The following is a 13,106-nucleotide window of genomic DNA, read 5'->3' on the forward strand; positions in this document are numbered from 1 at the left end:
ACAAAATAAGAATTGATTTTGAAACAGAATTTTATTACTGAATGGAAATGCTATGTTTTTAAGGTCAGGTGTGGTCCTTATATGAACACGTCGGCGCGACAAACATGATATAATTGTCATTAATTTTAATGAAATACTAGTCGCTGCCTTATGACTAAGTTGAAGGCAATTAAGCAAATGCTTATTTACTAAATACTACTTCATTTTTTCACATAATACAAAAGAGGGTTGAAACGCATAGTGTTTATGATTTCAAAAAACCTTAATCTCGCCTCCTTCTCTTTGTAATTCCGATCGTATCATTCCAATTTTGAAAACTCTCTTCTCTCTAATGAGATGGAACTCATTATCTACTAACAATACTTAAAAATCTTTCACTATCTATCTCTCTTACTTCACCAATAATGCATTAAAACCCGTGCCGAACCAAAGTTCATACTATTTGGGGACAGAAGGAGTATTAGAAATTTGATCCACAACCGGTATCCATTAATTCTACTCCATTATCTAATATAAACTCTCTTAGTCTCTTACGTTTTGAACTACTAGTTAATAGTAATTTGTTTTGATTAAATACTTTATAATCCACCCCTTTATATGCACGGATGTATCACATATTAATTTAAAATGTAACTTAATTTATAATTTTGATGTAGAGAAGATGGGCTAGTTGAAAAACAATAATGCACATATAGAGATTCTCCATGATTTTTTCTAGACTTCCTTCACTCAATTATCATCCAAAAGGATTAAAACATTCTTAAGAATCATCCAAAAACAACAACCAGATCCTTTTTTCTGGATTAATTAATACCAACCAGATTTCAATCTATATGATAACCATATAATGCAGATGTTTTTGGAGTACGAAAGTCCAATTCTGGTTCACACTTTTTTGGCGGCTTTAGCCTATATATAGTTTTGAATTATTCTAATCTGGCTTTTTTAGGGCACCCGCAACGCGTGCCGCCGGCGTTCCGCGTGCCGTTCAACCGGAACGGTTTCACCGCGGAACGCGTTGCGGCGCACCGTCGCCGCGGAACGCGTTGCGACGGCACGGAACTCGGCACGGCTTGTGCCGCCACGCGCTCGGGCGACGTGGCACTCCCCGCTTCGTGCGTGCTTCCCACTCGCCGGCCCGCGAGTGGGACACGTCAGCGATGACGCAATAATTAATTTTTTTAAAAAAATATATTTTATAATTTTTTTTAAAACGGTCATATTACCGTTTTTTTAACTTTTTTTAATTATTTTTATTTTTATTTTTATTTTCTTATTCTATAAATACACCTAATTTATTACATTTCACACACAACTACACATCTACTCTTCCTAAACCAACATCAATTCCACTCCAATTTTCTATTTCAATCTCCTTCACAAAATGTCCGGCGACGGGAATTACGGCGGTGGCGGCTCCGGTGGGTGGGAACTCAACGCATTCGGCGATTGGGAGACTATGTACAACACACTAGGTGGTTCCGGGTCGTCGACGCCGGGCACCCAGGGGTCGGCGACGCCGGGTGGGTACCAACCACCCACTTTCAATGTGGATGCCTACGCTCGACCACCCGGCTCGCGGCTTTCTCAGGGTTTGTCCCAGATTCGGGAGGATATCCCCGTAGAACCCACCCAGGGAGGAAGCCGAGGCGGTGGAAGCTCTAGGGCTGCGTCTGAGGCACCCGAGGAGGAGGAGGAGGAGGAGGAACTGGAGGATCTGGACCGGCATCCGTACAACAACGAAGAAACTAAGGCGGTGTACACCGCCTGGCTCACCGTCTCGTACGATACCATCGTCGGGAACCAACAAGCCGCCAAGTGCTTCTGGGAAAAGGTCCGTGATGTCTACCACCAGACTAAGCCGAAAGGGGCCCGGAAGCGCAAATATACAATGCTCCGTGCTCACTTTGGCCGAGTCGACGCACAGGTCAAAAAATTTTGCGGCATCTACTCGGCCGAAGCGGCGAACTACCAAAGCGGAGCTTCGGGCGCCGACATTCTGAGGGCGGCTTTGCGCGTCTTCTACCAGGACACCGGTCTACAGTTCAAATATGTTGACATTTGGCAGCTCGTCAAGGACGAGGAAAGGTGGGCCGGCGGTGTCCGCTCGAGCTCGGGCTCAACCTCAAAGCGCACGAAGCGCACGGCGAGCGGCCACTACTCGTCTGGTGACACCGGTGAGGCCAGCGAGGGTACACCGCAGGTGTTTGGGGGGTACGGGGGATCCAACGCCCGACGAATACGGGGGATCCAGCCGTGGGCGCCGTCGGCCGCAAGGGACGAAGGCGGCGAAGACGGCTAGAGCGAGGAAGGGCCGAGGCGAATCAAGCCAGTCGGCCTCGGGATCGGGCTCGCGGGGAGGCTCGGACACACTTATGGTGGCGTACATGACCGCCACAATGGCGGACACTTCCCGCTTCTCGTACGCCCAATTCACGGCCTGGTGGAACGGAATTGTGTATATGGCAGCACAACTTGGCCTTCCGACTCCCCCTCAACCTCGACTGCCTCCGGAGGATGATTCGCCGGATGAGTAGTTTTTTTATTTTCCCACGTTTAATTGTGTGTTTTTTATTTTGTGTTTTTTATGTTTTTAATAAAGTGTGTTTGTTTTTTATTAAAGTGTGTTTATTTAAATTGAATTGGGTTGGAAATAAAAAAAAATGAAATTGAATGAATAGTAATTTAAGGAACGGTTAAGGAACGAAGGGTTGCAGGTTCCATTCCTTAGTTAAGGAATGGAGTAAAAAAGTACATTGGGGCCCTCAAATAGTGGTTTAAGAAACGGTATAGGAACGGTATAGGAACAGCGTTGTGGATGGCCTTATATTTCTATTTAAAAATAAATAAATGTCTTCAATAATTTTTTAGAGCTCAATTCATTATCCAATTTTTCTTAGTTTACAAGCAAACTGATGATGATTTATTTTTGTAATTTCTATGCAACTTCCTATTGTCTTACTGTTAGCTTAATTCTTGAATACAAAGTTCATGGCTTTCCCACCGAACCAAGAGAAAACTGAAATGGTTGGAAATTAATTACTTAAACGGCGTTGCTAACGTAATTATATGAAGATATACCAAACAATGTACACACAAATATTCATTCGCGTAGTAATTAATTATATAGTCAGAATTATATTCCAATTTTTAACTTAAGTTATTCCGCCAAATAAAATTGGAGATTGTGGGCATTCCCCCAAAATAAGTTTTTAATTTGGCGCAAAAAATAATATTTTAAGGGGCTGAAATGTAAAAATGCAGGTTTCGTCATCATCTATTACTAATTCATTAATACAAACGCGCACAAACCTGTGTGTATATAAATAAATATACACATAGTAACAGATCATATTTAACTCAAAACAATTTCCCCCAAAATCAAAATCCTTCCTCAAAACCCCAGCCTCCGTCGAGGTGTATATATATACACACACACACACACAGAGAGAGAGAGAGAGAGAGTAATTGAAGATGGCAGGGTTGCAGAGATCAGCAGTATCATTCAGGAGACAAGGATCCTCTGGATTCGTATGGGACGATAAATTCCTCTCTGGAGAGCTCAACAAGCTCGCCGACCAACAAAAGGAAGAATACAAAAACAAGAGATCTCAAAACCTCAAATCGGGGGAAAAATCCGCATCCGCCGCCGAGAATTTCGCTGTAAGCGGCGGAATCGCAATCGAGAGGAGCCGATCCAGCGGCGGACGCGCCAACCGCGCGGGGAGAGCTCCGCCGCCGCTCGAGCCGCCGTCCCCTAGGGTTTCCGCCTGCGGACTCTGCGGCGCCTTCGGAAACAGCGGCAAGACGCGCCGCCGGCCGCCCAAGGCTGCCAAGCGCGTGATGTGATTCCGGTGCGGTGGCGGTTAATTTTGCGAACCTATAATCACGATTTCTTTCTTTTTATCTTTTTATTAGTTTTATGTAAAATATGTTGTTATCTTTCGACTTTTAAAAAAAATCAATGTTCAAGTAAATCTATTTTTCCTATAATCGTGTGGTCACGTGATTTTCGTGAAAATTTTATACTCCACTTGCTTATTACGCAATTAATTGTGAAAAAAAAATTGGGAATTATAATATGTAAAAATATTAGTTACCAGTTACCACAAATTTTCGTTATGTGAGGGGAAATCGGATTAATGGATGAAGATTGTCTAAATTCTTTTGTATCACATTGTATTATCGATATTTGCTATATCTGGTTATAATAGTATTTTTTCCAGGGGCAGAATTTGAGTACAAATAAAGAACAAAATATTCATTGCTAATCATTTTAGTGTCCTATGTTGCTTCATTTGGCCCTTAATGATTATCAATGGCCATGAATTCATATTTTATTGCTACTACTATTACTTATATAATTAAATAAGAACGAGGTTTATTGTTTCAATTTGATATAGAAATATTTGATTCAATTTTTTTGGTATTCTAAAAAATAACTGCTCCATAAGCCAAATAAATAAATTCCACAACATTTTTGGGTACATAAAGTAGTTTAAACAAACTTAATTTAGAAACACAAGAGCCAAATAAGGATCTTGTTAATGAAGTAGGTGAATATAGGATATACACAAAATGAAGGACCTTTACGTTTACATTCAATAATTTATTATCATTACAGTATTTCCTAAGATAATGAATGCAATCATGCAAGATGGTCTACACTATGACAAAATGGTTCATAATTTAATGGTAGTTAGGTAATCATTTATGACCTAACCTTCAATTTATGACCTAAAACAAAAAAGACAAAAAGAGAATAAAATGGGGAGAACTTGTCAACTCTAGTGCACGTCAACTTTATCAATTAATTTCACAATTAATCTAAATCCGAGGAACTAAATTAATTGGAGATATGTGAGATTATGTTAAAATTTAAATTATTCTTATCTATTTATTTCTCATTCCCCTTTTGGCTAGATTCATATAATCATATGTACAGTACATGGGATATGTTCTTCTTTATGTAATCATTTATCTAATATTGATGATGCGTATAGGCATAATAACTTGAAAGAGTATTTTGAGATAGTACTAATCGTTAACTAACTTTGATTTCAAATCATCTACAAAAATTAGTGCCCCTTTGTATGATTATGTAATTCCAAAAAAAAAATGTAGGTAGTGTATAAATGTGTTAAATCAATAAGCCCATATATATAAATCCAAATACTTATGAAAGTTGCAATAAGTGTCCAATAAATTCAATTAATTTTAGTAGTGTTAGTAACGATAATCATATGATTTGGTATAGACTGTCACATGTAAATTCGATATATCGTATTTATCATACCATAATACGTCTTTCTCTAACTATCAAAATTTGGACCCTTACTTCTAAAAGTGAGATTTCTGAGTTAAATTTCATTACTTCTATTTTAAACTTAGAAGTAGAAAAAGATTATAAAACTAATAAATACCAACCTACACTATATTATTAACACCAATCTGGTTTACTCTAAATCACTCAAAATATTCAAACACAATCTGGTTTAGTTCAACTTTTCCATACCAATGAAGAAAAAGGTGTCACCAATTACTTACTATACAAAACATCAAAATAATGTTAATTGTTATAAAATAATTAGACACATAATCAGAAAATATGGGATGCCATTTTTATTTGTTTCGATAATGCGGCATTACTAGTAACATTAATTGGAGGGGCAAAAATGTAAAATCCTAGTCACCAATAATCGGTTTAGTTACAAATTAGCAATCGATTATAGTTATTAATGCGGCATGACAATTGACACGTGACAGCTATAATACCAAATAAAATTAGTACTAAGAGCATAAATAACCTCGTCCCCATTTCCGGCCCCAAGTCCACTCCACGTCATCATTCCTCTACAGTTGCGGCTCAGGCCCCAACTGCTCTAACCCTGCAGGCCGCAACTCGGGCCGCAACTAATAAATGATACTATTCACAACTCCAACCTATTTTAAACGTAAAATAAAAAATGCCGGAAATTTATAACACGGAAAATTTAATTTCGCCGAATACTGCAAAATTACAACATAGAAATTTTTAAACTAAAAATAAAATACATAAAAACATAAAGCCAATGCCGGAAAACGTTGGTGCGAGTCCAAATTTCTTCGATTAGATCGGCTTGGAGGCGAGTGTGTTGTTCCTCTTGGCGCATCTCAGCTGAACGGGCCATGACATTGCGGATGTCGGGAGGAAGGCCCTGCACGGGCGGGTCGGTGAAAATGTAGTCACTCCCGGTGCTGGCGAGCGGATCGTCGCTCCACAAAGTGACGTTATCTTGCTCGTCCTCAACGATCATGTTATGCATTATGATACATGCATACATGATGTCGGCGATGCGTGAGCGCTGCCAACCACGAGCCGCTCCCTTCACGATAGCCCACCGTGCTTGGAGGACTCCGAATGCATGCTCGACATCTTTCCGAGCCGCCTCTTGCCTTTGGGCAAACATTGCCCTCCGATCGGTTGTCGGAGCTGTGATAGTCTTCACGAACACGGGCCATCGAGGGTAGATCCCGTCTGCCAGATAGTACCCCATACTATACCGACAGTGGTTGGCCGTGAACTCTACGTTCGGTGCTCGCCTGGCACACAAGTCGTTGAACAATGGAGACTCGTTCAACACATTGAGGTTGTTGTTGGACCCCGTGACACCAAAGTAGGCATGCCAGATCCACAATCGTTGGTCGGCAACGGCCTCCAACACAATCGTGGGATGTGTGCCCTTGTGCCCGCTAGTGTATTGTCCTCTCCAAGCCGTTGGACAATTCTTCCACTGCCAGTGCATACAGTCGATGCTTCCAAGCATCCCCGGGAAGCCGTGGACCCGCTCGTGCATGTCAATCAACTTCCTAACGTCGTCGGTCGTTGGCTTTCTCAAGTACGTATCCTTGAATGCTTCGACGACTGCCCGACAGAATCTACCGAGGCACTACCGTCTAGTAGGCTCGCTTACATGAAGATACTCATCGAACATATCTGATGTAGTTCCGTAAGCGAGTTGACGAATGGCAGACGTGTATTTCTGCAACGTCGATATACTTTTCCGACCCACAGCATCGGTAGTTTGGCAGAAATACGTGTCACGAGCTACAACTGCGTTGACAATGCGTAGGAACAAAGGCCTCCGCATCCGGAACCGACGACGGAACATCTGATCACCTCATCGCGAATCTGTAGAGAAATAATCCGTGAAAAGCCGCAAGGCAGCTTGTTCACGGTCTCAGTGAATATACATCCGGGTACGTGGTACCCGGGTTTGTTGTTCATTCCAAGCTTGAATAGCAGCTTGGTGGTAGCGTTCAACTTCGTTGTTGATTTCTTCTTGGATTGCCGGTACCGCCTCTGCTAACAACCGGGACATTTGATCTTCGAATATTCTTTGACGAGGAGGCATTTTTCAAATTTTAGGAAGAGATTTGAAGTTGAATGTGAAGTTGAATGTGTATGAAAATGAAGTAGTATTTATAAAAAAAATGAATTTAAAAAAAAATTAAAAATCGGTTGCGGCCCGGCCCGAACACAAATAACCCTGGGCTGGGCAGCGTTGTGTCACGTCCCGCGCCGTGTAACGGGCACTAGGCCGGGAACGCGGCCCCGGGACCGGCCTGGGCTGTGCCTCTCCTCTGATTAACGCGTGGGACGGGCCGGGACTCGCGATTTGCGGCCCGGCCCTCCGCGTTATTCATGCTCTAAGTACTAACATTAATTAGAGGGGCAAAAATGTAAAATCCCGGCAACAAATAATCGGTTTTGTTAGGTAATTAGCAGCCGATTATAGTTATTAATTTATGGAACACAACCAAACAATAATAGTAAGGTACAAAATAATAATTAAGACATAGAGGTTTTCCATCATCCAGTCACAAGACTAATTTAATTCCGAGGATATATGATAGTGTTGCAATTTGCAATCAATATACTTATACATTCATAAAAAAAACAATACTCCCTCAGTCCCTCAAATATTATCCCACTTTGACCCGACACGGATTTTAAGAAATGTAATGAAAAATGAGTTGAAAAAGTTAGTGGAATCCCCAAATATTATCCCACTTTGACCCGACACGGGTTTAAAAAATATAATGAAAAATGAGTTGAAAAAGTTAGTGGAATGTGAGTCTGCTTTTATATATTAGTTTTATAATAAAATGTGAGTATGAATGAGTAAGTAGAATATGAGATCTACTACTAAAAACGGTAAAAAGTGATATAGGATAAATTTTGTGGGACGGACGGAAATAAAAAAAATGGGACAAATTTTTAGGGGACGGAGGGAGTATCACTTCATAGTAATGAAATAGGACCCATACAAGTCATAGTATTCATTACACAAATTAAGTGAAACTCTTACTTCACTATAAACTAGTACTCCACTCGTCTCAACTAAGTTGAGTCATATTATTTTTTATGATATCTCTACTAAGTTGAGTTATTTCCATTTTTGACAATTTTTTTTTGAGTTGTGAGCCTAATTCAAACCCCTGAACAAAATATCAACCAATCTTATAAGGCCAAATAAACGATTAGCCTTTCTCACCAATCTTTAGAGCATCCACATCCATGTTCTTGGATGTGGGTCCGGACGCACTTTTATTTATTTTTTACTCTATGTTCTTCCATAAGAGCACAACACCCACATCCATGCTCTTCGCATGCACAAGGGCTCCATCATTCTATTATTCAATTTAAATACTTCAATTACTAAAAACATTTCCACAATATTAAAATGCATTAAAAATACCCGAAATACTATTACAAATTACTAAAAAATTAAAATTACATAATTAAAATCCTAAAAATTAAAAATTACATAATTCAAATCCTAAAAATTGAGGTTGAGAGAGATGTTTGGTACAATGTGATTTTTTTTGGTTGAAATTGAGATATTTATAGAAGAAAGTGTGAATTTTGGGATAAAAATAATGAAAAAATAAATTGAAAGTGTGGAAAAAATGGATATATTTTATTGAGAAGTGAGAAAATATTTTTTATTAAATCTGAATTTTTCAGATTTTTTTGAATTAAAAAACAAAAAAAATGATAAACCAACGGTCAATCAGAGCATGCCACGTCGGCTGCTCGTGCTCTTGCCGTCGGCACGGCGGGTGCCGGTGCTCTTATAACAAAATCTCCCTAATTTCGCGCCTTTACCTCTTCCAATGCCAATATATATCAGCTGAATTTAATTAGGGTTACGGTTTTTTCTTGATTTTGATTACAGACAGGTTGAAATCAGAGTCAGAAACCAAATCAGTTGAACAGAGAGAGATGTCGGATCAGAAACGGCGGCATATCGACTCCGAAAAGGATACAAACCATTGCTTTGGACCTAACTCCTTTTAATTGCAAAGGTCTGTTTCTTCTTTGATAGGCAACTTGCTTGATTTCTAAATTATCCAACATTTTCACAGTTTACCTGTACCGAAACCTGGGCAAGTTCTGGGCCTCGTGGGAAACAATGGCTTTATCTGGGAAGGCCAAACCTAACTTCTGGGACGCTTTAATTTTAATCAATTTCTTTACCTATTCACCTACCCTTCAATTTTAATCCATTTTCCTTTGGAATGAGTTCAACATGTTCCTTGACATTTTTCCTCTGGGCAGAATCCTCCTGATTGGCAAGAAATTCTGGGTTATTTTGGCAGATTACCTATTCTGGCAGATAATGCGAGATATACGAAACAAGAAGTTGCCTGCTAACCTTGAGTTGATTCTGCTTATGGACCGTAATGTGGAAGATTTATCTGGTGGAGAGCTTCTGAGGTTTGCAATAGCTTCTGCTGCACTACAGAATGCAGATATCTATCTGTTAAACAAAGACTAAAAGTTGCCCGAATTGGTTCGACCTAATAAGTAAGTGATGTTCATTTTTTGTGTTAACTATCCAAGAATGAAAATTGACTTATCATCTTTTTCTCAGCTATGTGATCGTGGTAGAGCATGATCTTAGTGTGCTTGACTATTCGTCGGACTTCATATGCTGCCTTTATGGGAAGAAACCTGGTAAATATGGGGCAGTTACTCTTCCATTCTCTGTAAAAGATGGAATTAATATTTTCCTGGCTGGATTTGTGCCAACTGAAAATCTTTGGTTTAGATATAAACCTCTCAAGGTAAGTCCTAAAGTAGTGTATATGGACAACTGAGATATATGACGATTCCCATAAGCTGCACTGACTCCACAGTGAAGCTCTGAGGAAATTGAAACATGTGCAAGATACAAGTATCCAACCATGACAATGATGCGCGGAAACTTCAGGCTCAGGGTTGTGGAGGGTGAATTCACTGATTCACAAATTATTGTGATGCTCGGAGAAAATGGGACTGAAAAGTCAACCTTCCTACGGATACTGGTACATTTGTTGTATAGTAGTTGTTTGCTTTTAAAAAAACATGTTAATTCATGCTGAATCAACAATCTTGTCCTTCCAAATGTTAGACTGGCCTTTTAAAGCATGATTCAATAGAAGGATCGAACTTCAATGTCTCTTACAAGCCATAGATAATTGGTATCAAACTTGAGTTTGAGTGTAGCGTCAAAATGTTGTTGCATGCAAAAATTCTAAAATTAATCCGTGATCCTGAATTCCTCTCCAATGTGTTTGAGCCTTTATGCATACAAAAACTTAAAACTTATGGATAAAGAGGTTGATCAAGAAAATTAGGCGGGTCAACTCTAACATTACCCGGGTAGTGAAATTCACTACTCATTGCAAGAAAATCTAAACCCATAGGTGAGTAATTGGGGAGGGGAGGCTGCAGCTGAGCACAAGGCCGAGGCTGAGTTTGATCTTGCCAGTGTATCGGGGGAATCTGGGCATGGATATATGGAAGAGGGGCCAATTGGGGAAAATCAGGAACATTCTCTCCAAGGTTGGATTTTGACACTTTGATTTCCTGAACGGGGATTTGAAAATTTAATTTCTTTGAATTGGGTATTTCAAATTTGGCAGCAAAGAGAATGGGGATTTTATACAGGATTTGGGCGGAACCGGTATATATATATATAGATGAGAAACCCATATTTGTTGATCATAAAAAAATATTAATTAATTTATGCATAAATAACAAGTTATACTCCCTCCGTTCCACTTTAGGAGTCGCGGTTACTGTTGCACACCCGATTACTTTTAGATGATAGATCCGGACGATGCAAAGCGTTTTCCTTTTTTTATTGTATTTTCTTATCTATAAATATACATCTTTTCCATTCATTTTTCACCAACTCAATTCTCTCTCACTTTATCAGAATGAATCCCGATGACGACCTCACTACCACGGAGGGTGTTACTCAGCCTTGACTCGGGCCATATTCGATTGCGTGAATAGGGTCGCGACCGATTGCTTGGCCGAAATGGAGCGTGAGCATGAGAGTGAACAAGCAGAGCAGGTCCCAAGGCCAAGGCAAATCCGTCGTCGGACCTTTGTCCACCGCGAGCATCACGTAGCTCACCAACGTCTGTTCGCAGACTATTTTACTGATAAACCACGGTGGTACTTATTAGAAATGGATCACTCACCCCTTAAAATGCCTTATAAGGGATCTGGTTATCCACACTTATATAGATGAACTAGGATCATCACTAAGTCGATGTGGGAGAAGATTTTAAGAGTTTTAACATGCCCCTCACGTGTGGGCTGGAATGACACATCGGACTTCCATCACATGGGTAGGCAAGAGAAGAGATAAAGAGATAAAATCCATCATCGACTTGGGCCTGCTCTGATACCATATTAGAAATGGACCACTCACAATGGGTCACTCACCCCTTAAAAGGCTTTATAAGGGGGAGGGTTATCCACACTTATATAGAGGGGCTAGGATAATCCCTAATTTGATGTGGGATAAGATTTTAAGAATTTTAACAGTACCCAACGGTTTTTCACCGCCGATTTAGAATGCGTTGAGATCTTTTTCTGTGCCTTGTTCACATGTTTGAGGCACGCGATATATACTTCATGTATCGGCCTGACGACATCAGTAGACTTGGACTGTCGCCGTTGCAGAAATAGACGGTTGCGCTACGTCAGTTGGCCTATGACACCACGACGTACATGTTCTACGAGTATCTTCACATCGCCGTCGGGGAGACAACTGGTCGCGAGTGACTGAAGAAATTTGCATGAGAGTCATGGAGGCTTTCCAGAACACGTATTTTTTAAGGCCCACCCATGCCGATTGCTAGTCCATTATGAACTTACACGAGAGGATGCATGGATTTTCTGGAATGCTGGGAAGCATAGACTGTATGCACTGGGAGTGGAAGAATTTTCCGAACGCATGTAGAGGCCAATTTACTAGTGGATACAAGGGCAGCCATCCGATGATGATCCTTGAAGCCATCACTAACCATCGACTCTGGATCTAACATGCTTACTTCGGTGTGGCCGGGTCGAACAACGACATCAACCCCCTGAACACATCGTATCTCTTCACCTAACAATGCAATGGCAATGGCCTGCCCATCGAGTTCCCTTCAAATGGATGCCGACATCATATGGGTACTACTTGGCCGATGACATATATTCGAGGTGGCCTGTTTTTGTGAAGACGATCACCTACCTAATGGACCAGAAGAAAGTTTTATTTGCTCAATGGCAGGAGGCTACGGAAGGATGTGGAGCGGGCATTTGGTGTGCTCCAAGCGCGTTGGACAATAGTGCAAGGTACAAGCTCGATTCTGGTACAATGACGTTATCGTGATGTCATGTATGTGTGCGTCATCTTGCATAATAAGATAGTCGATGATGTAGGTACAAGAGTCACCGATTGGGGCGATGAGGAAGCTACATGTAGCTCTGGTGTGGCGACCTCGCCCAACATTCGAGGATTGCCGATGGGTTATAATGAGGTTCTAGCGGCACAGGTCTTAATGCACAACCAACAAGACCATGCTCGCCTCATGTCTGACATGGTTGAAGAAATTTGGTCACGTAACTGCTGTTGAAATTGTAGTTTACACCTAGCTCTGGTGTGGCGACCTCGCCCCACGTTCGAGGATTACCGATGGGCTACAATGAGGTTCTAGTGGCATATGTCTCAATGCACAATCAAGAAGACCATGCTCGCCTCATGTCTGACATGATTGAAGAAATTTAGTCACGT

General features: G+C 40.7%; 1 protein-coding gene and 1 pseudogene across 1 annotated transcript; both read left to right on the forward strand.

Annotated features, from left to right (window-relative positions):
• Positions 1-3,334: 3,334 nt before the first annotated feature.
• Positions 3,335-3,993, forward strand: LOC121798959 (uncharacterized protein At1g15400-like). Its single transcript, XM_042198244.1, has one exon. It carries the CDS (start codon positions 3,475-3,477, stop codon positions 3,847-3,849), a length of 375 nt encoding a protein of 124 aa, XP_042054178.1. The 5' UTR covers positions 3,335-3,474; the 3' UTR covers positions 3,850-3,993.
• Positions 3,994-9,665: 5,672 nt separating this feature from the next.
• On the forward strand, positions 9,666-10,439 carry LOC121800232 (annotated as a pseudogene).
• Positions 10,440-13,106: the final 2,667 nt, after the last annotated feature.

The sequence above is a fragment of the Salvia splendens genome, chromosome 4 (assembly GCF_004379255.2).
Source record: "Salvia splendens isolate huo1 chromosome 4, SspV2, whole genome shotgun sequence".
Lineage (NCBI taxonomy): Eukaryota > Viridiplantae > Streptophyta > Magnoliopsida > Lamiales > Lamiaceae > Salvia > Salvia splendens.

Bases quoted from the DNA above. Each gene is read 5' to 3' on its own strand.
- LOC121798959 (XM_042198244.1), top strand. From the start codon at position 3,475: ATGGCAGGGTTGCAGAGATCAGCAGTATCATTCAGGAGACAAGGATCC.